The 26149-nt window shown below is 38.6% G+C and overlaps 1 protein-coding gene across 4 annotated transcripts in view; it reads left to right on the forward strand.

The window, feature by feature from the left end:
• ASTN2 (astrotactin 2) overlaps window positions 1-26149 on the forward strand; it is a 7150955-nt gene that overhangs the window by 1214794 nt on the left and 5910012 nt on the right. For all 4 annotated transcript variants that reach the window (XM_044057934.1, XM_044057931.1, XM_044057932.1 and 1 more), the window contains one exon: window positions 16655-17036. In XM_044057934.1, the coding sequence (XP_043913869.1) occupies window positions 16655-17036 (382 nt within the window). The remainder of the gene's footprint in view (window positions 1-16654; window positions 17037-26149) is intronic.

Here is a 26149-nt window from a genome sequence, read left to right on the forward strand (position 1 = left end):
GAGTGCTGATTATTTTGTTACTGGCCATGACAAGAGCTGTTGGCTACAGAGTGTCTAAGGCACTGCGGGGGAAGTGTAGGTGGATATGCGCTAGTGTGCGCGAGGCTCAGACTTGTTGACCTCCAGTTACAGCGTCTTACACTGGGTTGGCCTCCACATTGCGTAACCAGTGTAGGCATTGCTTACCGCCACCCAAACAGGCATAATCCCACTTGCTGCTGCATACCCCTGTGCTACTTAAATAACATGTCAATATTATACATGCTTAAGTCAGGTGTACATGTCTGGTATGACTGTTGACAAGGGTCAGTGTAAGGTGAAGGGGGATTCCATTTTAGTAGTTCTGGATAGGTTACACTCATGTATTCGGGTTAGGTTTAGTTATGCCATACCTGTGTTGTAGAGTAGATGTGAATAGTGAAGGTGTAGGTGAAGGGGGGAAATTTTAACTGTATAGTAGGCTGTTCGACTGGTGAGGGAGCAGTAGTGCAGGTTTGCAGGATGTTGGGATATGTATGTGAGGCAGGACAAGGAAGTGTCAGTGTGAGTAGTTGTTGTAGCAGTATGGAGTGTTGGGGGGGGTGGACATCGACAGGTGGTGATCCAAGTGTGCTTGAGGTTTCCCTTCATGTGTTATTTACATGTGTCATGTGGGACAGCTGCGGTAATACACGTGGGTTGGGGGTTCCAGATTCTGCCAATATAGTTGTGTGGAGGGTGTCACCTACTTGTGACTGTGAACATTAGTAGTAATGAAACAGGGGTCGACAGGTAAGTGGTGTTATTGGGCCACACAGAGGGGCTGATAGTAAGGAACATGACCAGGGGATGTTCAAGAAGGCTGAAGGGAAGGTCCACAGCTGGCAATTTCTTCCACAGTGACAGCTGTGTATATACCTTGCATTTGGGGGTAGGTTTGGACGCACACACCCCTGGATGGGGATGAGGACAGCAATAATACCTTGTGATGCCAATTAGTTCAGCTTACAGGCCTACAGTGGGGTGTTGCGACCATGTGTTCTTTGGTGTCATTTAGTGGGTTTGCAACAACACATCTGGTTATACCGTCCTTTGCCATGTAAACTAGACTTTGCTGCAGTGGGACTCTTACCGGGCATGGCTGCTCTTTAGGTGTTGGCTCTGCCCAATACACACTATTGCTGACATCCCTGGGACGGTCCACATAGAACCGCTCCAGCCAACACCAGCATGCCTAAGCCCATAATTTCATACCTAAAGCCCCCCCCCCCCACCTCCTCTTCAGTGCTCTTCCTTACTCCGGGTGCAGGTCTGGTCTGAACACACCACTACACACTGCCCACTCTCCATGTCTCTGGCCCCATCTCATATGTTGTCTCGCCCCATGGGTCATCTGGCTTCCCCAACTTTGTAGTCCGGGAACATGCTTGCCCTGCCATAGGTTATCAATGTAATGGCTAGGAACCGGAATAGCCATTCAATTTTCAGTTTGTCTCACAAGGGACATTCTTGTCTGTTTCAAATTAGATTTGGCAGGTCTCTCCCACTGGTAGTATCCTGCCTGTAGTCTGGGAAGCAGTGGGCTTACTTTTATTGTGTTTGTATGTTTCACCTGTCTAGCTGGAGGTGGTGGTTGATGCTATGTGTTTTTTGGGCCCCTCACCCCCATTGGCACGCCCTGTGAACATATATAATTCTTAACTGCTGTATCATATCCTAGCAATATATCTGTGTATATTTACACACACACACACACACACACACACACACACCTGTATATGTATGCATATATATATATATGTATGCATATATATATATATATATATATATATATATATATATATATAGATATATATTGCTGTATTTATGTATGCATATATATATATATATATATATATATATATATATATATAGACATGTGGCTGTATGGGTGTCTGCATATGTATATATCTATATGTGAGTATTTATATACATGTCTGTGTATGTATACATTTTTACTACAGAGAGGGAGAGGTATATCTCCATGTAGTTATGGCTATATATACACGCACATACCTCTACATATTTAGCTACATATCCTGTCATGTTGCCTGTTATTGCTGGGTACTGTTTCATGTGCATACCGGCCAACCATGTGTGCCATGTATGCTTTGCGATACCTACAACTAAATCTAGTAGTGTACACAGTCTCACACATGAAACCTATTGTTAGTAGCAGGTAATCATTCGTCCCATGTGGGACAGCCCGAACATTGGGTATACAACTTTCGTCTACACCCAGAATTACATAGGTACCCATGGCTATGTGCATGGACTATGGCTTGTGCCAGACCTAGGATACTTGGGTCAAGACAACATAAGGGATGGGTCCCGAGGGGGGGCAATATGTAGTGGTGTGGTATCTACGGGCCGGTAACCAAGGTTGAGAGGGTAGCTGTGTGTGTGCAGCGGGTGGGGGGAAGCGAACTGTGGCTAATGAATGTATGGGTCGGGGATGGCCTTGGTTGGATGGGTCTGTACTGCTCTTCCCTACTAGTGAGTGGGGGAGAGGGGGATGTGATGTCATCATGTGGAACATGACCAAGGGCTAATTTAAGTACCTATTTCAGTGACACACGTACATTACATTAATCTTGGTAGTGTTTTGCAGGCCAGACGTGTTTGTCTGGGCAGGGGGAATGCCAGTTTGGATGTGACCATGTATTGTTTGGGGCCTGTCAAGGCCTTTCAAGCTGCATGTGGACATATGTGTGTGTTAATCTACTATTGCTATCTACAGATGTCTGGTCATATATACCTCTGTGGGTGTATATCTTTGCTTACATATTTCTAACTATGTCCGTATATACCTATGGGGACATTTATCTGTGTACATATGTGTAACTTGCTGTGTATATGTGGACGTATGGATGTTGACATATATATGTGTAGTTGTCGACATTTTCATGTATATCTGTTCATATATTTGTGTATATATATATATATATATATATATATATATATATATATATATATATATAGATATATATATATATATATATATATATATATATATGTGGCTACATATATAGATATTTTGTATCCATTCAGATAGTCATATATTTGCACACACATATCCATCTAGCTGTAGGTATGCATTCTCTGTGCTGTTGCATGACTGGACTGGATGATATGTTTCTGAAAATATCAACTTTATTTGCATTTGTCATGACTTAGTGGTAAATCACTTTTGTCTGTGGTGTGCAGGGTCCTTGGTTTGAGCCTTGCTGGAGCTGTTTATTTTGTTGGTGGTACAGAACACCGGCAGTTGGATACTGAGTGATTAAGGCACTTTGAAGCAGTTAAGTGGGTTTGTGCAGGTTTGCGCGGAGGTAAGCACTGCCAACTTCCGGTTACATTATCTTACACTCAGTTAGCTGCAATATTGCTTAACCTGTGTAGGCAGTGCTTACCCCTATGCAAACAGGCTTAAACCTGCTTACTGCTACTTAAAAGTGAGTACTGCCACTTAGTCATGTGCTCATTTCTTTAAAAGAAAAGAAAAAAAGGTTGATGGGAAAGTGGTGAAAAAGGGGCCCAAAGAGGGAAAGACAGTAGGGAAAATAGCTAGTATGTGCAGGAAGGGTGTAGGGAAGGTCCATAGCTGCCAATTTGTCTTCAGCAGCAGTTGTGCATATGCACTGAATTTGGAGGTAGATGTGGACACTCAAAACCCTGGGAGAGGGGTGAGGACAACATAAATTAATTCTGATGCCAATTAGACCAGATTACATGTGTCCAGTGGATACGTGTGTGAAATGCACAGCTATGTATGGGGCGAGTTTTTTTTTTCTGGGAACAGATTGCCCTTTTCTTTCAGGTGAGACTGGGATGTTGGGGAGGTAGGTTGGGTAGATTAACAGACGAGACAAACAAGACGCATACAGGGGCGGTATATGACATGTGGCGGGTAAACACCTTGGACGGGGAGGGGTTTTGGAAGTCCCAAGCCCATGAGCCCCCAAATGGAAACAGTGAGACTGAGGTCCCCACCCATGGGCAGTCAGCACTGCACCTTCACAGCCCCAAAGGTGGCTGTGCTGGGGACTGTATATGAGAGGGACAGACTCACCCTCTAATTGTGCCACTCTGCCCTCAAGCTGGTGTAGCTCATCTCAAAAAGCTCTATCGATCTCCCTACGCACCATGGCCCAGACCTGACGACGGGTGACTGGTTCCTCTCCACCCCTGTTCCCGGGGGCATCACCTGTGATGGTTCCACCCAAAGGTGGTGCAGGGCCTACGGAGGAGGTGGTCCCAGGCTGGGCCCCAGATGTGGTAGTGCCCAAAGCCATGGCCAGCTGAGATGGGACAGGTGGGTCTACTGGGGCCGGCCTTCCCATACAAGCTATGGTGTTGCAGTTTACAGACAGATATAGGTTAGTAATAGCCGACAGCGTTCAGGATTAGTTATAACAGCATGCATAGGTATACCCATTAACCCAACACACCAGATGTAAAACAGTTGCAAAGCAAGCAGAACGCATGCATATATGGAACAACAGTGGCCATTACAACAGCATGCAGGTTTCATTGATGGCAGCAGGCCACAAATATGGGGGTATTTTAACATGGCACATGCATAGAAACAAATGTGAATGTTTATAAACCAGTAGGACATATGTCCCAACAAAAGTTTGGAGTGTACACATACCAGTTGAGGTGTGCAATTGGGTTATTTTTGCACATATGGTATGGTGAGAGAGAGAGTTCAATTAACAACTAATATATCCTTGTAGTTTTCACTATATTCATAGTCACTGCGGTGATCTGTCCCTTACATGTGTTATTACACTACCCAATGGCCTTATATTGTACAGTGGTATGTTTACAGATTATTATATACATGACCTGTGTCTTACATACAGGCGTGACAAGATGCAGGTGTTAATGCAACATATGTTGAGAATTGCTCTCATACACTTTGGGTGAAATGCTGGAATGACAGGTCTGTTTTCATATACATTCTCTGACTATGTACACATCTGACTATCAGTTATATGTCATTAATGGGCTACTTACATTTCTTGGATCATCGCACTGCTTTTTCAGGGGAACGGGTTACCAGGCTGTTGATGTGGGTCATTTATCTGGACATGCTGAACAGATTGGAACAGTTGAGGGGTATGAATATGCATGCAACTTTCTATTTGAACATTCTAGCAAAACCTGTATGTTGTTGGGTGTAATTTTGCATACAGCTTTCTATCTGAACATTGTAACAAAATCTGTACAGGTGTGGGGTATGATAATGCATACAACTTACTAGCACTCCCGAGATTCAAACCTCTGCTATGTTTGACATAAAACTTACAGTTAACATCACAGTACACTGTGCTATCAGGGAATTGATGTGAAGCTTTCTAATGTTTTCTGTCTGTCTACCTCACTTGTACAATGACTGACCTCTTGGCACTTCCAACATTGTTATACAGACCTTCATACTCATTTTATCTGCATACCACAGTGTGGGTAACGCTACTTAATACAACAGTACTATTTATAGTATGCAACAGTTCAACAATATATGAAAGAAGAGTAAACAGAAGAACTCCAGGGGTTATACCTTTATTCACAGAATAGTACACCTTTATTTCTAGTGGTACAACACTTTCTCAGGCTCTTATATTTATTTGTTATGACAGTACATGCAGAATAATTACTAACCTTCCTTGCGATGCAGTCTTTGCAACCTAGAATCATGGGCTTGCTGGTTCGCAGCCCGCTCATCTGCAGCTGTCAGAGAAATGCAGTGATATTTAGCCATGCCTATCCATAGTATACACAAGCTAGGCAATTATTACCTACTTAGTAGAATGAATACTTAGTAGGTGCATTAGGCATCTGACGAGATTCCTGGATCCACTGTTCCTGTACATCCCTCCCCCTCAACTGCTTCAGGTCAGCATGTTGGTGCCTGACCTGCTCACCAGTCTGGGGGGATACCTGTGGCACTGGTGAGGTCATGAGTGAGTCTGTCCCAGGCCTCCATTTTATACTGCGAGACCTGGTACTGGCCCTGCAGTAGTCTCTCCTCATGGTGTTTTACCAGGAGCCATACCATGAATTTTGACTCCTGGATGCCCCAGCTTTGCGCTCTGAATAGAGTGCCTTCACCCACTACAGCCATTCTGCCTGCAGTAGGAATATACAACCAGTTATGAGTAGTATTCTTGCCTGTGGGGTTTAAATACGGCCAGTTTCCCACACTTTTCCATGATTGGCCAGTTTTGAATAGGCTAAGCTATGGGCACACCTGCTTACCTAAGGTTGGCACTGCTTAACGAGGTATACCACTAAGCAAATTGAATTGGCTGCCCTACACATTGCTTACACTTACTAAGTTGAGCTGTGCAGTGGTTAGCATTGCTTAATAGTTAATTAGCATTTAATTAGCCTTTTGGCAGTGATTTATTATCATTACAGGTTATATATGTGTCTGGTATCCATGATTCATTTGTACATACACTGTATGGGGTCCTGGGGACTTCTGCACTTTATTACAATAACACCTCACATCTGTGCTTAGTGCAGTACTCCAGTTCACACATTTGTTATGTTGCAGGTTATACAACAGCACACTGTACATGGATTCAGTTCACATGTTTGGTTTGATTTTTCCTGTGGTGAGGATTAGTTTGCTGATACCTCATTCATATGTATTGCTATGATGGGCTTAGTGGTTAACTACTGTGACTATAGTGTACAGGGTTGTGAGTTCGAGCTTTCCAGAGGCTATTTATTTTTTTGGTGGGAAGAACATGGGCGGTTTGGGTACAGAGTGATTACGGCACATGAAAGCAGTTGTAGAGCGGTGTGCGCGGAGCTAAGCACTGCTAACCTCCGGTTACAGTTTATAACACTCAGCTTCTACTTTGCTTAATCTGTGTAGGTAATGCTTACCCCCATGCAAATGCACTTAAACACACTTACTAGTGCTTCTATACGTTTACTACTGCTTATTTGTGCTTAAACCTGCTTACTAGTGCCTTATTAATACAGTAGTCCAGTTAACATTTAAATGTTGTTTAATAGGTTATATAGGAAATTTAAGAGAAAAAAATGTTCATATACAGATTTCACATGGAGAATGGTATGTGCTGCAGTGGGACTTGAACCGGGAATGCCTGCTCATTAGGCGGACACCCTGGCCACTACACTATTGCTCTGCTGCTTCATTTGCATATATCTTCCTTGTTATCCTCTTCGGACATTTAAGCTGCTTTAACCGTAGCTAAGCGATGGGCACACCCACGCACCTACAGTTAGCTGTACTCGGATTTAAGATAAATATAACTGTTTTCTTCAGTTTATTTATATGTACTGTTGCTGTTGTACACATGGGGGACTGTTGGTGGGGATATGCAGACACCTATGAGTGGCCTCGCTCATTTATTTCCACTTTCTGCTGTTCTACTTTGCAGGGGTGTGTTTATTCTGAGAGCTCTGTTCTCAGACACATCCTCTGCACTCATACGCACTCCGTGTATGCCTAGGGGGTTGGGCAGCATGCCTTTATTAATATGCATGGCACGCTGCTGTCCTGCTCCTAACCTGCCTCTTCCATGCAGGACTAAACGTGTCCTGCACGGAAGATTCGTAAATCCAGGGGTTAGTTTTTAAAAAGGGATGTATTTGATTAAAAACATTGTTATATAGAAACTGAATTATTTAGATTCAGTGAAGTTTCCTACAGAATTGTAAAATAAGTTGCTACATATATTTTTTTCTTTATAATTTTTCGGTATGCAGGCTTAACCTGATAAAAAGGGTTGTGATATATAATCAAGTAGAGAAGAGAGAATTAAATGTACAGTAGCATTAGTTAATTATATATCTATGGTTTCCTTAAAGTTATGAGGTTTTAAAAAAGAGTAGTTTCAAATTTTGTAAACATAAAACCAAAAGTATGGGAAAGTTTAAAAGGACAAAAAAGGAAAACAAAGAAAAAGAGGAAATAAAATAATAGAAACGAAAATTGCAGATGTGAAAAAAAAGTTAAGGAAGTTAAAAGAAATAGAAAACTGTTTGAAAACAAAATGCCTGGTAATTTTGTTATACTAATCCATAGTATAATTTACAAAATGAGTTGTAAGATGGAACTAAGAAAAGAAAAATAATTAAATATTGGTATGATGGGGGGAGGGGTTTGTGGAGACTAATTTAAAAAAAAATTACCAGTACAAGAGTCAGTATTATAAACAGCAGTAAATGAATGAGTATGTATTAAATGAAACGTAAATGAAACATTGAAGCATGTTTTATTTAAAATGTCAGAGTAAATATTGGATGGAATTAAAAAAAAAAAAAGTCTTTTTATTGAATATGGATATGGAAACATATTTTTTTAAGAAAAAAGGCTGGATGAAGTTGACACATTTTGTTATAATTATGTATAACATTTTGTAAGCAAGAGCAAAAGAAATATTCAATAAATTATGGACTTTTGATGAGATTATACAGTCAGTAAGATTTTTGATATGGCAATAAGGTCAAGGGGGGGTAGAACATTTGTAGGAAGGAATGCTTATGAAAGATATGTTTGTACAGGATGTTAGAGGTATTTTTGTTTGCTTTTATTGTTTCAGTTCTTTCTTAAACTGATTTAAGTAATATATTATAAGACATAATATTCTCAATATCCTATGCTTTTTCTTAAAGAATCCCCACTCTTTTTGTGCCATGGAATCACTTACCTCTGTCTAAGATGCAGCCTAGCTATGAAGATGGATCCTCAGTTTGATCTCTCTCTCTGATAATTCTACTGCCCTGATTTTCACTGTATTATTCACTGCTATAGTCATTTTTGTGAGAATTGTCTATATGCCTGACTGGCCAGCTTGACGTCCTGGCTTGTACATTCCTCCATTCACGGCATGAGGAGTAACTTTAGGAGATTTTTGAGTTTCATTGCTGCTTCTGTTGAAATGTTTGGTTATGAGCCTTCCAAGTGCGTCTTTGCAGCAATATCCAAAATTAGTGAGCAGAATAAACAATTGACAGACATTTGTAAGTATACATATTTTAGTGGTGATAAAATCTTGGTATATCTGCATGTATGAGTATGTTACATATATTGATTTGACTTCTTTTTTTTTGCCATGCCTTAACATTGAACATATCACCATACTAAAGTTATAACCAGACATTTTTAATTGTGTTTGTGTACCATGCCTGAAGTGCTAATTGAACAAAGTTTCATTTAGTTGATTTTTAACTCACCATTATTCAAAGTGGTAATTATTTCCACACAAAAATCACTATTAATGCATTTTATGTCCTTGCAACAAAAGGAGGCCTTTTTTTTGTTTGTCATGGCTGCCCAATTCTGTATCTAATATATCTGTGAAAGAATATCTTTGGAACGTCCTCAGATTGTGGGTGTGAGAGCATGGACCCCGGGGGGAAAACTCTATGGAGATGTTTGTTGAGCTGAAGCTTTGACTACTATTTTTTTTACTCAGTTGAAGCTTTATTTATTTCATTTGAGCAATTAGGTGGAATGCATCAACAAGGGGCCCATGTTCAGCTACAGGTTAGTTAAATATTTTATACAATAAATACAATTGGAAGACCATGTTAGAAAAAAAAGTTAATAGCTGATTCTCTAATATATATAATATTATATATATATCAGCCAGTGGTATAGCATATGAAATTGTAGAATAAAATATGCATTAACAAATAAACATCAAGATTTCCTAATAGAAAAGATCATGTCTGTGTACTTTTATCTATTCTAATTGACTGAAAGCTCTAACTCCTTATTCAGTGTCATGCAGACTCCTGAAGTGTGATATCTGCTTAGTCTGATGTGCTATGAACAACCCAGCACTCACTGAACTCCTTCACTTAAGTAGATCTAGTGGTAGAGTAAACACATTTTCCACTGACCTAAAGTATTGGACCATACTATTAAAATCAGATGGCATGACAAACAATCTATCTTGCATTTCTAGAATAAGCTCCCTTTATTTGTTTACTTAAACTTTTTTTTGGGGGGGAGCTTTTCTTCTCGGGTCTCTGCTGAAAAAGGGCTTCTAAGAACCCAGACAGACTAACCCGGCTAACAAATGTAAAAATTAAATAAATAAATATCAAGCAGACAACTTCCCTGGTAATTTTAAAAAAAAAGAGTCCAGATGACTAGATTGATGATCACATATACATTCTCTTAAAATACGAGATCAAAATCTCCTTAATTTGTATATATGGGGGGGGGTGCATTCCAGTGTTGAGTAAATATCTAGCAGTTTGAACTTTTGTATAGATTCTAGTACCTGTAGGAGATTAAAGATGTGCTTTAAGAATTCTGTTATAAAAATTAAAACTACTGTGCCTTGCTATGATTGCCATTTTTATTGCTATATAAATAAGAACATTGTTTTTGTACACCCCAGTTTTCAAGTTTGCCACTTGTAAAACCAAGAATATGGATACTTATCCGCCTGTGAAAAATGCATTTAATTTTATGTTAGAAAAACCAACAGGATATTAAAAGAATAGTCCAACACCTATCTGGTATACATAGGGAGGTGGCGAGTAATGCCTTAGCTAAACACAAGTTCAGATAAAATGCACAGTTTTACATTTATGGTTATAAAAACATTGAAAGAACTATTAGAAGAGGGGGTATTGTGTTGGGTACTGAGAATGTTGAGGATAGATGGATTAATTATGTTCAAGCGGTTATGAATGATACTGTGAATTTAAAACGTGTTCTTAAGAGAGGGTCTCTTATTCCACGAAACAAGCATTTAATTGTTTATTTTAATGTTATTGTTCCTGTGCTTCTGTTGGTTTGAATTTGTTCATGTGGTGTATATATATGAAAGTGTTTTTGTATGATTTTAGGCATTGAAGAAGAGTTTGATCTTGAAAGCTTTGCTGTTAAACTATTTTTACATCACTTTGCAAGTTCCTTTTGCTTTTTATTCTTAAGCTTTTATTAATTCATTCATTTGCATAATTTGTTTTCTCATGGAAATGATCATGTTTAATGTCGTGCCTCATTATTAGTCTAATGCATGGGCATCATATTTTATGAAAACACACATTGGAGCTCTAAACATTTCACAGAATATCCAGAAAGGCTACAAAGTTTGCATATCATGCCAAACTGTTAAGTGTTACAGATACTGTCCTATATGGATCATCTTAAAGCTCTATCTCTATGCTCTGTCTCCTACAGGTTACTTGGGTGCGATCTGTGCCCGTCATATAAGACATCCTTGGATCCAGCTGTAATGGTCCAAGTGCACATCTGCTGTGCAAATGAACAGCATCAAAACCACTAAATCCAAGGATCTAAATTTTACTTATTACATAAATGAGACTTTTTAACGAGAGAGCTGCATCTCAAGGGATCCCCTCACTCTGCAACAGGCTCCCCATCCATAAAAAGCAGAGTCCATCCTTATTCCTATTTAAGTGTAACCTTGGCCAGTGGATGGGAAAACGTAAATTCAACCCATCTGGCTCCTCTTCCTCTGATAAAGGCAGACAGTAATACATAAACTAACATACCCTCAGATAACCTCTAGAAACATCCTAATAAATGGCTATGATACGTGGGGGCAACTGAATTGGTTTGCATGGCTTGACATATAAAGGCAGTGGGTGTCATTAGCCCAATATGTACATATGAACCTATATAGAAATGAGTCTTGCACAGAGCTAGGCATCTTTGTGCAAATCATAAACTGCTTTGGTATGCAACAGTTGTAAAATGCATGTGCGAATAGCAGTACAGGCAAAAGCATGCTGCTTACTGCTGTAGCACAGGCAGCCAGTGTCTGCTTAATACCACTGGCATAGTCCAGTGTAGCACACCAGACTGTGTATGACTGCAACTATCTGTCCAGTAATATTTGAGGACATATTATATCCTTGACACAAGCAATAAAATGTAATTATGAGAATAAAATGAATCCAGGCATGCATGCTGATTTAATGAAGGTGAAATCACAGGTACTCAGTGCTTGTAGATTCTCTCTCATCTATGTACAGCTACTGCTATAACAATGTAAAGTTTATATATATATATATATATATATATATATATATATATATATATATATATATATATACTTAGAACCTACTGTGTTTGTCTGGGATCTATATTGTATCCTCAGAGGCATTCCATCGAACGCCTCTTCATCATCCCTTAAAACACAAAATCTCAAAAACAGCAAATGTCCAGATTAGCAATTTCTTTCCCTGGGAAAGAAATCGCTTACCCTAAAAAGAAAAATGCATCACTGCAAACATTACAAAGTAGAGGGCTGTGCTCCACACACACACACACACACACACACACACCCTAACTAAATAAAGCAACTCCGAGATCACACTATAGTGGGGGAAAAGACAAACTCACAAGGATGGCCAAGCAATTTCTTTCCCAGGGAAAGAATTCACTGGTCTGGCCATTCACTGTTCTGAGAGTTCATGTTTTAAGGGACAATGAAGAGGCATTTGATGGTACGCCTCTTCGAGGACATAATATATAGACCCATTTGTCTGCATGGTTGAGCTCCTAACTATCTGGAGATTAGACCCCAAACGTATGTTACATGGAATTGATAGCACACAGATGATCAAGGCTGATATTCTTTTAAGAACCTACAGACCAGGTTCCTTGCTTACAGCCACAGATGCACACACATGATTCATAGTATACTAGCCATATCTGAAATGAAATGTCAGTGTAATTTTACTTAATGTTTCTATGTTAAGATTTACATTAATGTCTTTATATTAATACCTTTTAGTGCAGGTTAGAACTGAAAAAGATCTTTGGACCCACTTACCTACCTGGTTAACAAATACAAATGAATGAATCATACTGCTTTACAGTGTTGCCATTCATGAATCAGGCATCCTATTTACTACTGTTTTGACTTAGTGAAGAGTATTTGTCATCTTTCAAATTCAAAGTTTCTTTTGAAACAAACTTGCTCTCCCTTCGTAAGTTAGCATTCTCAAAAGGGCTTCAGTGAGAGAACTGAAAATGGATCCTGTAACTCAGGCTGAGGGTGCAGATATCCAGGGTAATACACATGCAAATCTACATTTTCTAGTCTATTTTTTCTGAGAGACCTCAAGATTGCATATTTGATTGCATACTTTTTAGTGATGGGTTTATGAAAGAAAAGGAACAATTGAAGTGGGTGATCAGATCTCCATAACTTTACAGTTTAGTATCAGACAGCAAGGACTGCAGTCTTCTCAAAGATTGCTAAGTTTACTTTAACTGCTCAATTTAGTTACAGACAATAAGGAATGGAATCTTCTCAAAGGTTCTTAACCTTAATAGTTCATTAAAATAGTGAGGTTTTGTCCAAAACACTTCTTGATAATGACCACATTTTAACTCCAGTTATTCAGTTTAGTTCATTAGTGACCCCCTTTCCCATGTGTAACTTTTCAGATGGTTATAGCAAGAAATAGCAATTAACTTGCATGTTTCAGTAGTGTTTCATGCCTGATGTACATTTTTTTTTCTGACGTGCTAAGATGCTATTCCGTAAACATGCCTTAGGAATGAACTCACTGTGGCTGGAAACTGCTGGTCTTTCTGCTTGATACTGAGAAGTGGAAGCATAAAGAATCCCACCCTCTGTAGTTGCAGCATAGGCCTGTTTAGCTTAATAAATTCCCAAAGCAGTTTTCCTAAGTGGGTGTGGAATGAATTATAACATTTGTTTATTCTCCCTATGGAAAACATATGTCTTCAGACATGCTTTCAAATACTCTTTATAATCATGCATATCTAATATTTTAAACGTTTACTCTGCTAAAGTCATTTACTCCTGTGGGACATACTAAAGAAGTTTAGTTTGAGATGTGCTATTACATAATTCCTTACCCTTGAGCACAGTTTGCATTTTACTTTTGTATTTCAATAATGAGCAAAATAGATAAAGAAGAAACATTTAAAGTAGAACTCTATCAGTATTTAACTGGATCATAAATTCAAATTACTGAGATGTACAAATGAGGTCTGGCAGTTCAGCTCAGAGGATTAAACCTGTGAGCCATGATTGAGCTTTATCCGTCAGCCATTACTTTCATTTCAGCAGTCACCTGACTAATATTGTTGCACCATATTATAGCATAAGACTCCCGCTGTGATGTGCCTCACCTATTTTGACTCGTGTCACCTTTAAGATTTCTAATAGCAAGAAAAGTACCGTAATGTGATGAACATTTTTACTCTGTAGCTTGTCATCTGCCTTTCAGATGACTGTCTTAACTATATTAGTATTCCTTAAGACTAGTTTAGTAAAGTGTATGTACATATAACATACGACCACACTACTGTAACAGGAATTAAATGAGTATACATCTTGGGCATCACGTTTTGCAACAAGAAGTGGTATCAGGTGGTTAGTATTAAGACATAACGCTAAACTGACTCAATCATAAACAAGTCTTTGTTTTCCAGTAGCTTTTCATCCAATGCTCATGGAGTCTGCTTCTCAAAAGATTTAGAAGTATGACTGGTATTTTGGAGCACTTGTAATCGATTGCAATCAGCTTGCTAAGGGGCAGAGGTTAAGGGATAAATTGTTACAATTCCTTGGCCTGTATTCTGGGAAAAGGAATTGGAAAGTCCATGTACTAGTGGAGCACACATTTTCATTCAGAAGGCATTAAATTAACTGAAATGCTTAATCCTGAAGAGATACTCAATAAGAAATGTTCTATATTTACACAGAGATAATAAATATAGGTGGCTGGAAACATTAATTGTTCATTTTATGTTAATTGCAGTCTGTTAGACATTTAATCTGAGACAGTTAAGTTGTATGTGAGTAGAACTCCAAGAGGCTATTTTATCACGATAGAGGCCACCAGTTTCTGATTCATTGGCTTTGTAGAGGAACGTCTTATTCATTTAACCAAAATGCTTAATCCTGATGAGATACTCAATAGGAAATGTTCTGTATTTACCCAGAGGTATTAATATCGATGGCCGGAAAAGCAATCATACAAATTAATTGTACCTTTTATGTGAATTACAGTCTGTTAGACATTTAAGCTGAGATGTTTAAGTTGAATACCTGTGAGTAGAACTTCAAGAGGCCGTGTTATCACAGAAAAGGGCACCAGTGTCTGAATAATTAGCTTTGTAGCTGAATGCCTTGTTTGCTAGTGCACTGTGTGTAGCCTATTCTCCACCAGCTTGTCTTAGGTCTAGGACAGTTTAGAGCATCTGGTCATACTAGAACACTAGCATAACTGGTGAAGCACCCCTCCCCCAAACTAGATGCCAACAAGTGGAATAGTTCTTGGAGTGTTATAGTTTTAATTTCTGTATAATTTATTATAGACTAGTTGTCCATAATAACCTTTTTATGCTACCAATTTTTTTTCCCATTTGCAATTTCTATTAATGGTTAACTGGAATAGACTTTTAATCCTGTTATCCTCTGAAAATGCTACACTACATTTATTGCTCAGCCCTGTATACTGGATTTGTGCAAGTCAACTTATGGGCATGAAATGTTAACTTCACAGAAGAGTTGTGCAGCAGGGTAGTGGCATAGCGGTGATGTGCAGGTACAACTGATTTCATAGTGTTGCAGTCTGCATTTTTCTGTTTGCACACTAAATTTCATTGCATATCGCTACTCCTGTTTCACATCAGCATGATGGCAGTGTAGTGGGGACAGCTGTCAATAAAGTAAGTTGGTGCTGCTGTAAACCATCCATTATCATGATAAGTAAATATTCACAAGGGGTTCACTTAATGCCCTCATTGTGAATTAAAGAAGTTAGCTAGGTTTATAAAGGCCGTGGTGCTCATTAGCCTAGTATATACATAAAACTAATGAACCTAAAAAAAAATATTGAGCGTCCCATGAATTCAATAGCTCTGCAGGCAGTCTTAAGTTGAACTCATTTTATCAATCTGGCTCAAAATTTCTGTATGTATTCCCCTTCCTGATTTTCAGTGGTTCATTCTTTAATGTAAAGGGGGCACAAGAGAGGCTAAGCTGTACTTTTTGAATTTCTGTTAAATATCAGACTCTTTAGATGGTCTAGGACAACCATAGAGGTTTTATGCCTGCATTCTTAACACCTTAATTTTCTCACAACATAAGAGCTTAAATGTGTCCTTTATTTGATGTTCGACTGTTATATAGTGCAGATGTTATTGTAATATCCAGTCATAAATAGTCGATTAATGTTTCGTAAAAAGATACTTCAGTTATAATGTTCATAGCATGTAATGATTTTACATAATCATTTCTAGAGGAAAGCTACAAAAATCATAGGTTCTATTCTGATGTTTCATTGAAAATGTGCATTTGTCTTTTTTAACTCTAGGCATCATATTGAATAAACCAAGTACTCATGATGCAGGTAGTTTTGTTACATATAAAGCAACTTTGACAAGTGTGGCATTTTCACATGCATCTCAAACAAGACATTCAAGGGGGAAAATGCTGTTAACATTTTCTTTACAGTAAGAATTATTCGTCTTAAGGGATGCCTTTACTTATTACCTCTGAATGTGTTGCACACTGATGACGTTCTCCCTTAGACTCTGTAGTTTTTTTTTAAACCAGCTGTTATGCAATCATAATAAAATTTAGTAATTGACACTTGTATTTTTTTTTTTTAGGGTGGGCTGATTGCATTGCTTTTGTTAATTCTCATCTTTACTGTGGCCCTTTATACAAGACGACGCTGGTGCAAGAGACGGCGAGTGCCTCAAAAGAGTGCTAGCACAGAAGCAACACATGAAATTCACTATATCCCGTCTGTGCTACTGGGACCTCAAGCTCGTGACAGCTTTCGAAACTCTCGTATGCAGGCACACAACTCTGTTATCGGGATGCCTATTCGTGAGACCCCTATTTTGGATGATTACGATTATGAAGAGGAGGACCACCAGCATCGTTTAGAACCAAATAATAGGGATGATGATTTCGGTAGCCAAGTAACACGAACACTTGAAAGCCTTGGAAGGACAGAAGAAGAGAAACCAAACTTTGAAAAAAGAGGTTAGAATATTTTTCTTAACTTTGGCAATAAATCATGAAAATCTCCATTAAGCAATGCAAAACAGTGTATGTAATTAAAGAAATCTGTATTGCAGCTGGCATTTTTTTGACATAATTAAGGACTAAGTGAAAAATTTAAAGTCAGCTGTAGTTTGAACTTTTCTGTTCAGATTTGTTTTTTATTTGAAGCTTTGCAGAGGGTATGCTACAATGCAATTCCAAAGGGAGATAAGTAAATTAAATGTTGCTGTTCGTGACTTTAAGGATGAAAACATTAAGAATTAAACTGGTCAGCACATAAGTCACAGATTACAATGTCAGACGAAAGTATAATGGAGACATAACTAACGTTAAAAGTTTACGCAGTAAACCATTCGAATATATTAAATAGAGGTGAAAAAGTGAATGAATTTCAATCTCCAAGGAGATGTAAATCGGGCTGGATAAAATAAGATTTCAGAGGCACGTGAAAAAATGGATAGAAAGGGCAAATGCAATGTGATCTAGACATTTTCAGGGTTCAGACATTTGGTCACTGAGGCAAGACTATGAAAGACAGATGAGTAAACATTGTAACAGATATAACTATCAATTGGACATTAGCTTCCATTAGTTTTGTTGTTTAGCTGAGTCAATCTAGTAGTCATTTTCAGATTTCAGTGTGACAGTTGTGAAGTAATGAAAACCTATATTTTTCAAAGTAAATGAGACTTTGTTTTTAACATGCTGTACAATTATGTTAAGTGGGTATTGCAACACATGGTTTTGTAGGCATTCATAACATATGTCTAATAGTATATGGCACAACCTTCACTGACCAGGATGACACACTAAATATATTGGATGATAAATTTATCTCTAACCTTATCCCATACTCCTCTCTTGCCACTCCCCATGAAATCCCTTCTAGCATAACCCACCCTCCAACTATCAACACATGAGCAGGTCCTAGTGGCCCTCACTAGGGCAAAAAAAACACTGCTTCACTGGGCCCCGGCAATATCCTCCTTTGCCTCTGAAATAGCCTTAAACATGACATAGCAGGACCATTTGTGGCACTCCAGCTACAACCTCAAAAGAGGTCATTTGCCAGGTGATTGTTGGCTGGAACTCCAGCTGCATAAGATTGATTTTCTGCTCTGGCATGACTATATTCTGAAAAATAAATGCAGCACATGTAAACAAGGCACATTGGTGAAGGGGAATTTAACATGTCATCATCAATTACATGGTTGTTAAAAGTAAGGGTGTGTCTCTACATGTTGGCAGATAAATGCAGCATACAGTAATTATGGGTGCAATGTATATGGTCATTTTTAATGTATGTTCATTATGACATACTCATAGTATCAGTATTTATAAAAAGAAGAGTAAGGATAAGAAGGCCTCACAAAAAATGTTGAGTTGCCATAGTATGATTTTATCTGTGCATTGTTTCTGAAAGCCTGCATTGTTAATTTTTAGTATGACTTGAAGGTGTGTGTAGTCAGCCAGAGACACAGTAAGCTTGCACAGCTAAATGACACTCTTCTCAGCTGCAACAACTTATTAAATTTAATAAAGATGAGTTAGATGTTGCCTTTTTCAAACCCAAGATTACATTTCAGGGGTATTCTGGTGCTGGATAAAAAATCCTACTTCTGACACTTTAATGAACAGTTGAGGTATTGTGATGTTAATAACATCTGTACTTCTAAACCAAATATAGCAGTTTACATCCCATTTGTTTTAATCAAACCATGTTCCAGGATGTATTATTTTGTCTTGCATCTGCTGAGTACTGGGACAAGCTTTGATTCTCCTAAAATGCTAAAGTGGATAAAATGGGTATTGCAGAATGAATTATGACAAACTATGCATTTTGCAGGACTACCTTATGAAATATAGTCTGATTTCATTTACACTGGTGAGTATTCTGAGGCTATATGCTAGCCCCAGCAAGTGGATTTTTGTGATTTTTGTTTTTAGTGGATCGCAGACACTGAATAGAATTAACCATTGTCCCTTAAGTCTTGCTGTCTTGAGAATCTCTTAGTTTGCTTACTAAATTGGGTCAGCCCTCATCTTTGAAAGGTTTATTTGTCAAAATAATAGGAAAATTATGTAGCTAATATTGCAAAGACATTTGAATAGTAGTGGCCTTCAGATGTTGTACCTCTAGGGAGACATTTTATTATACCTTGAAGAATTCAGTGAGTTGTTGCAAAATATTTTTTTTCAATAGATGGCCAGTAGAGACTGGGGAAGATTAGGTGAGTACTTGTATCATAGTTATTGAATGCCATTTCTAGATCTCCGCAATACATGTTGAATACTTTTCTGTCATATATGTTATCTGGTTTAAGACCAGTGCTACAAATGCAGGGCAGGGAATTGTAAGTTTACAAAAATGTGTTTTTACTTTTACATTAGATTTGGGGGGGGTGCTGCAATATATCCAATACCACAGTATAAAAAAGAAGGTACTGTGTATTATATGAGTCAAGAAAAACAATGAAATGGTGAAACTGCAGCTAAGTAAGCATAACAGGTGTGAAGGTTACATGCATTTAAGGATAAACAGATTTTGATTGTCTGTTTTTTTTTTTTTTTTTTTTTTTTTTTTTTAATTCAAATCAGTTAAACCCATCTAAATAAATGTTTTCAGAACTTGTCCTAAAGTTTTATTATCTCTGAATAAAGTATATTGAAGTGTGTTTAGAGTACTAAGTTTATTACACAGGGGTGTGGGTTGAGTGCCAGATCTTTTAGTTGGGTTTGACAGTTAAGCATTGCCAAAAAGCAGTTTGGTCAGAAAGTTCAAGATAAACAGATTATGGTGATGATAATATCTGCAACTGCTGCCATGTACCACTGGAGGCATTACTGTTTCAAAGATGAACAAGTACTTCACAACTGAATAACAGTAATTACAGCAAAATCAGTGAATAAGTCTTATTTAACAGCAAATCGGAGAAAGGATCCTTATCTGTCCAGTATACTTACGGTTTCTGGAGAGGTAGCTGAGGTTCAATACATTATCAGTACAACAATATATAGAGTGTTGCAAACAAAGGCAGACATTAATGTAATAAAAATAATTTTACTGAAGTCCTCAGTGAAAGAAATATTTAAGCTTTGACACCAAAATGATTCCACACGAGCTAAAAAATAAACAGGCCAGTTATATAATATAAGGTAGAGTTAAAAGGGAATATTGTGGGTTTAAGTAGTATGAAGTACAGTAATATTTTACACACTTTCTAGTACTAATGTGGACATAATATTCTACAAATAATTTCCTTCAAAGTTACTTAGGTTCATAGCTTTTTACTTGGTAAATCCTTATGTTGCTGATTTACAACCTAGCCACCACAAGTCCCATAATGTCTGTGTTGCTGATTTACAACCTAGCCACCACAAGTCCCATTGTCTGTCAGAGGTTCATAGGTGATTACTAGGCTAACAGTTTAAGAGCCCTTATGAGCCTAGCTAATATTACTCAATTTTTTCTGGAAATATGACCCTTGGAGTATACAGGATGGCTTAGGGTTTGTGACTACACCTTAAGTATTTTACAGATTGGGCCTGTCCATAAGGGACAGAGGCCCTACCCAAGGTGTGAATTTACGTTTCCCTATCCAGTGATCCAAACTGCATTTGAACTTGGCCAGATAATGTCTCTGCTTAATCTAAATTGGAAGCATCTTCCAGAGACTGGATAAACTCTGAGACATGTATTTGTCAGTCCAACATGTTTTATTAGAGTCACAACATAGTTTTAGATCCCTAGACTGGGTGACCCTTGTGCTGTTACTCTTGTGAATGTGCAACATGTTCCATCATGCCTGGATTAGAGAATGCTTTCTAAGTTAGGCATAGGCCACCCCATAATAGTAAGCACACAGGAATAAGGCTTTCAGTCTATCCACATAGGACATACAGTTTACACCCTGTATTTTCTTTGTGAGGAACCTCTGAAGTCATTCCAGCTATTGTAAATGCATAGTAGAGTAAATGCAAAAAAGGTGCATTGTACTATATTATTGGTCTGAAGAGGGCTAAGTACAGTGGAACTTTAACTTCTTTGGATCTGGATGCCAAACCTTGACTTATAAGCTGTACCACATAAACAGACTTCCTCATCACTGTGAACACATGGTGGTCAAAGTTCAGGCTACCACCTGTCTGTTTACCTAGGTCTCTCATACCGGAGTCCACGCCTAGGGGAATGCTGTTGGTGTTGTAATTTCCAGAGATATTTGACTATCCAAAGGGTATGATTATGAATTTTTTTTGCATTTAACTTTAGGCCCTGGCACCAATCATTTGTCTGAGTCTCAGACCCTTCTGAAGGATCTCTTCATTGTTGGGGGATTCCCTAATTGTCCCCAACTTGCAGTCATAAGCAAACAGTCAGCTAGAGGTCTTTTACATTTGCCTTGACATCAGAGAAGTATATTCTGAAATGGAGAGATCCTAGCACTGAGCTCCGTGGTACACCATTAGTAAACTGGCCTTTTGCTGGATCTGGATTCACCCAATTTAACAACGTGTCCTGTCCTTGAGTCATTTGGCTATCCATCTGGAGACACAGGGATTTATGCACAGTTTTGTGAGTTTATCTAAAATACTTAAGTGGAGAATTGAGTCAAATGCCTTGGCCAGGTCAACGTAGGCAGTATGCACTGTTTTCCCATCATCCATGTCCCTAGTGACTTTCTTAAAGAAGTCTACCAGATTTAGTAGGCATGACTTGCAGTTGCAGAGGTCAAAGTTGAGCTAAATTTATTGGCCAGCAGATTTTGCTGTACCTTCTGCTGTCTAAAACTATTTCCACACAGTACTGGATACTGCTCTTAAGACTGTAGACATAACTGAAAAATGCCTTATGGTTATCCTTGGCTTCAGTGGCTATTTTGGCCTCAAAATTTTCTTTTGAACACTTGACTAGTTCCCTGATTTGCTTGTATAGACTAATGAGGGACTTTTTTGCTCTGTTGTGCACACTCTGTCGTACTTGTAGCCATGATTTTTTTCTTTTGTTGTTCACCCTATTTATACCAGGAGAATACCAAGGTGGCCTGTTTTGGGGGTTGACCTAGACTTATTTTGCTCTGGTACTGTCATTTCTATGTAGATGTTTATATGGTCATACATGAATTTTGTGTAAGCCGCTGCATACGTTTGTGTTTTCCGGGTTTGCGGGAGCTTGGAAACTGGTTATGCCATGCTATTATAGGAGTTAGTTTGCCTCAGAAAAGTCCTTAAAGGTTTTCAGGTTAGGTGGGGGGGGGGAGGTTAGTTTATATTTTGTTCAATGGAAACCACCTTATACTCTGATCTAACAATGAGGACATCACAGTTTGGGTGAGGGGGTGCAGAGCTCTCCCGTATTTGTGAGTTACCATGTCTGGGTTATTTGTACACCTAGGTGGAGTGCAGACTACCTGCTCCAGAGCATTTGAATTAATAGTCTAGAAATCTTTGGGCTTTCCTGTTAGTGGACAAGCATACTTTCCAGTCAGTAGATGGGTATTCAAAATCACCCATAAATATGGTATCAGGCTGAATGATGAGTGATTCAAGTAACTTCAGGCATGATATATGGGATCCCTGGTTCATGGTGAGATGTCTGTAAGTAGCAAGAATATGCTAAGGGATTTTTCCTGTAGTTATTTGGACATGGAGTAACTTAAGCATGTCATAATTTTTGACAAGTCTTGAGGCGTACTTATCTTTTATGTGAACAGATAAACCTCTACCTTTGCCCCTTTCCTGTTCAGCAGGGGATCAAATGTAATAGGCAAGATAGCCATGCACTGCCAGAATGCTTTCCGTGGCTTTGAACCATATTTCAGTAACTGCACAGATGTCAGCATATTCCAGGATGAAGAGTGCTTCCAGGGAGTGCAGTTGCTTGTTGAGAATTCTAGCACTGAGAGTAATACCTTTAGTATTTCCTGAGTAGAGTTTGTCGGAAGGTTTGTTTCTTTGGCACTTCCTAGAAAAGGCACTATACACATGGATAATGTTTTGGACAGTATCTGAAGGCCTAGTGGTGACCGCCAGTGACCAGTCCTGGCAAAGCAGTGTGCCCTGTCAACCAAGTTATCCTAGGCTGACAGTTATTGGATCCCTTTGGAATGACACCAGTAGCTAAGCCAATTATTGAAGTCAATCATTTTAAGTTGGTATTGTGGCATCATCCTTTGGAGATGGAAGAATGCTGCTCAATGCTAGACTCATACCAGTCTGTAATACTCAGATAGCTAAATCATTGCTCTCATCAAATATTGCAGGGAGGTACATCTCCTGTAATTCATGCTCTCATGAACTATGACGGAGTCATACTGGTACTTGTAGTTTAGTGACCTGAGTGTTTGCATGTTCTAACAGATCCTGGCCTCTTACAAGCAATGAACTGTAACCTTATCCTTATCCAGCTTAGTGAGAGGGACATCAGCAAGTCTCAACATGGAGTTTACACTTACAAAAATATTGGGTTGTGGGGTATTGCACCTTATGGGCTTGGTAGTTGAGACAGTGAAATGTGGTTTTATGTGTTGTGGTGGGAGCTCTCTTGTTTGTGGAGTTTCTGAGGACCGCATCTGAGAGGCCTTTGAGGTTTTGGTAAGTTGCATGTGAGCACCTCTGCATTTGTGGGTTTGTGTGACTGGTCCTTTGCAAAGTGTGATGAGTGGTTTGAATGAGTCACCGACAACCTGTTTGGCATTTTTTATGCCTTTATGTGAGACTCTTGCCTTTGGTGACATGGTTTAACAACATCTCTCACATAATGTATTTGCTTGTTCCAGAATTAAGTTGTCAGTATACATGAGTAAAATGTATTTCCTTAGGATACCCATGTCCACCAGGCTAGATGTAGAGATAGCAGGAAGGTGCCCATCCATGGTTACAGGTCCCAGTGTGCCTTTACCTTACAAGGGAAAACGAGTAGAGACTCTTTACATCAGGGCAAGGATGGCTGCTTACTTGATGTAATCTACAACTAGCCTATCCAGAGATGCTGCCCAAATGCTTAAACCAATTGCCTTTTGAGCAGCAATGGTCTTGGATGCTGCAATAATGTAATCTAGACAACCAAATGTAGCAATGCTGATTACTGCACAAACTAGTTGCTTCTTTGGTAGAGCAGGACTGAGGTAAATTTCCAAGGTGTTTTTTAGAGGGAAAGTGCAACTTCTGGTGATTACATATATATACAGGACACCACAAACCACTGCTGCACAAACAGCAGCATCACTGAAACATGAGGCTTGTATACAAGCAGAAAAAAATCAAGTTTTACACTACCTATGCCTCAAGGCCAGTTGGGTAAGCACACACAGTAAGCTTTCCACCAGTGATTTCCAGCTCATATAAGTGAACTCAGCCCTCTCCTGCCACAAGAATCTAGACTCTGACCTTGCTAACATAAAATGACTAGTTTGGAGCCCAAGTCTAGGGAAACTAGAAAATAGATGCCTAAAAGTACTGCAAAACTGTGGAAGCAGTGTATTTTAAGTGCTTGCAGCATTTAAAAAAAATACAGCTTAAAAACTGTAAGCAAGTGCAGGAAAAAAACAAATATCACAGAAATCTTTCACAGTGTAATGAAAACAAGCAATGTAAGTGCAAAATAATACATCATTTCATTTTTCTTGCCAAAGATGGCTTCAGATGCAAGCATAATCTGTCAAAGTTTTGGGTATCATCACCAAACAATGCACAGCTTTGATTAAATAAGCCAAGACTTGCACAAACACGAGGTTTATATATGAGCAGAAAAAAGTAAGTTTTACACTAGCTGCACAATAAGCAAGCTTTTGACAAGTAATGCCCATCTCATATAGGTGAAATCAGCCTTCTGCTGTCACAAGAGTGCAGGCTTTGACCCATTTAATGTAAAATGTCAGCTCTCCCTAGTTTCTAGAAACATCCCTGATGTTTACTCCTGTTTTAATTCTATTTTTCTTATTCCCTTCTAAAACCATTTACTTGCAGAAAAGGTTGTAAATAACTATTAATGACAGTAATTGGATTTGGACTGCTTTTGCTTCAGAAAATCTGTATTAATTCACATTCTCATTTCAATATTTCAAGTTAATGTTTTAAAAGCATCCCTGATGATCCTTGATTATTTCTAATTGGTCTCTGAGATTTGTCCCTGATTGGTTGAGCGTAGAGTCCCACTTCTAGCTGCACTTTCCTTGAGGGATTGAAGCCAAGAATGTGTTTGGGTTTACCTGTGTATTCACCAAAGTAAAGGTTTAAAGAGGGAGAGGGAAGTAGTTTGTTTAATATGAAGCGAGAATATGTTCCAGAGCAGAGTAATTTATTGGATGTGGTATCCATCAGTCCAGCAGGTTTGGTTTATGTTTTAGCGAAGGTTAAAATATTTAGTATAGGTGTTCCTTTTGTTGCCAGTTTTGTGAATATGAGGGAGGTTGTTCAAGACAGGGTCATTTGAGGCCATTTAGGCCAGGCAGTGGTCATCCATAAGGAGAGATTTTGATGCAGAGAAGAGAGTGAGCACTAAAGCATTATAGATAAGTAATTGAACGCATGTCCTTTATTTTCTCTGTGAGGAAATGCTCATGTCTTTCAAGTGGGATCACATATCTAGACAAGTACATGCCAAATAGAGCATTGTATGGTATTTTTGGCCTAATAAGAGAGACGAAGGTATGAAAACATACTTAGAACTGCAGGACATATCCGTAGTAGTCAGCTGGACAAAAGTAAAGACTTTCATAACAACTGTGGCTGATGGTGGTGAAAGGAAAGAATATTTTTAACATACATGTTCAAGTCTTTAACAACTCTGTTGTTTTGAGGGAGTTACTATTAATGTAAGTGGATAAGTGTTCTTGTTTAACAAGGGATACATTACTATTCTTTTAAGAACTTGCCTTGGAAGTGTAGTTCTGACCATGTTTGTTTGTATATGCTAGTCATTATTGAGGAATTAGTGGACATAATGAGGGCTACAAGTTTAGTCATCAAAAATCGTAGTCAAAAAACTTCACCATCAGTTTTGACACCAGAAAAGTAAACACCAAACAAGAACAGACCTGCTACTGAATCTTGTGGCATTTCTAAGTAAGAATCTTTCTGCTTTTTTGAGGAGT

Source organism: Protopterus annectens, chromosome 16.part0 (assembly GCF_019279795.1).
Source record: "Protopterus annectens isolate FY-2018-M chromosome 16.part0, PAN1.0, whole genome shotgun sequence".
NCBI lineage: Eukaryota > Metazoa > Chordata > Ceratodontiformes > Protopteridae > Protopterus > Protopterus annectens.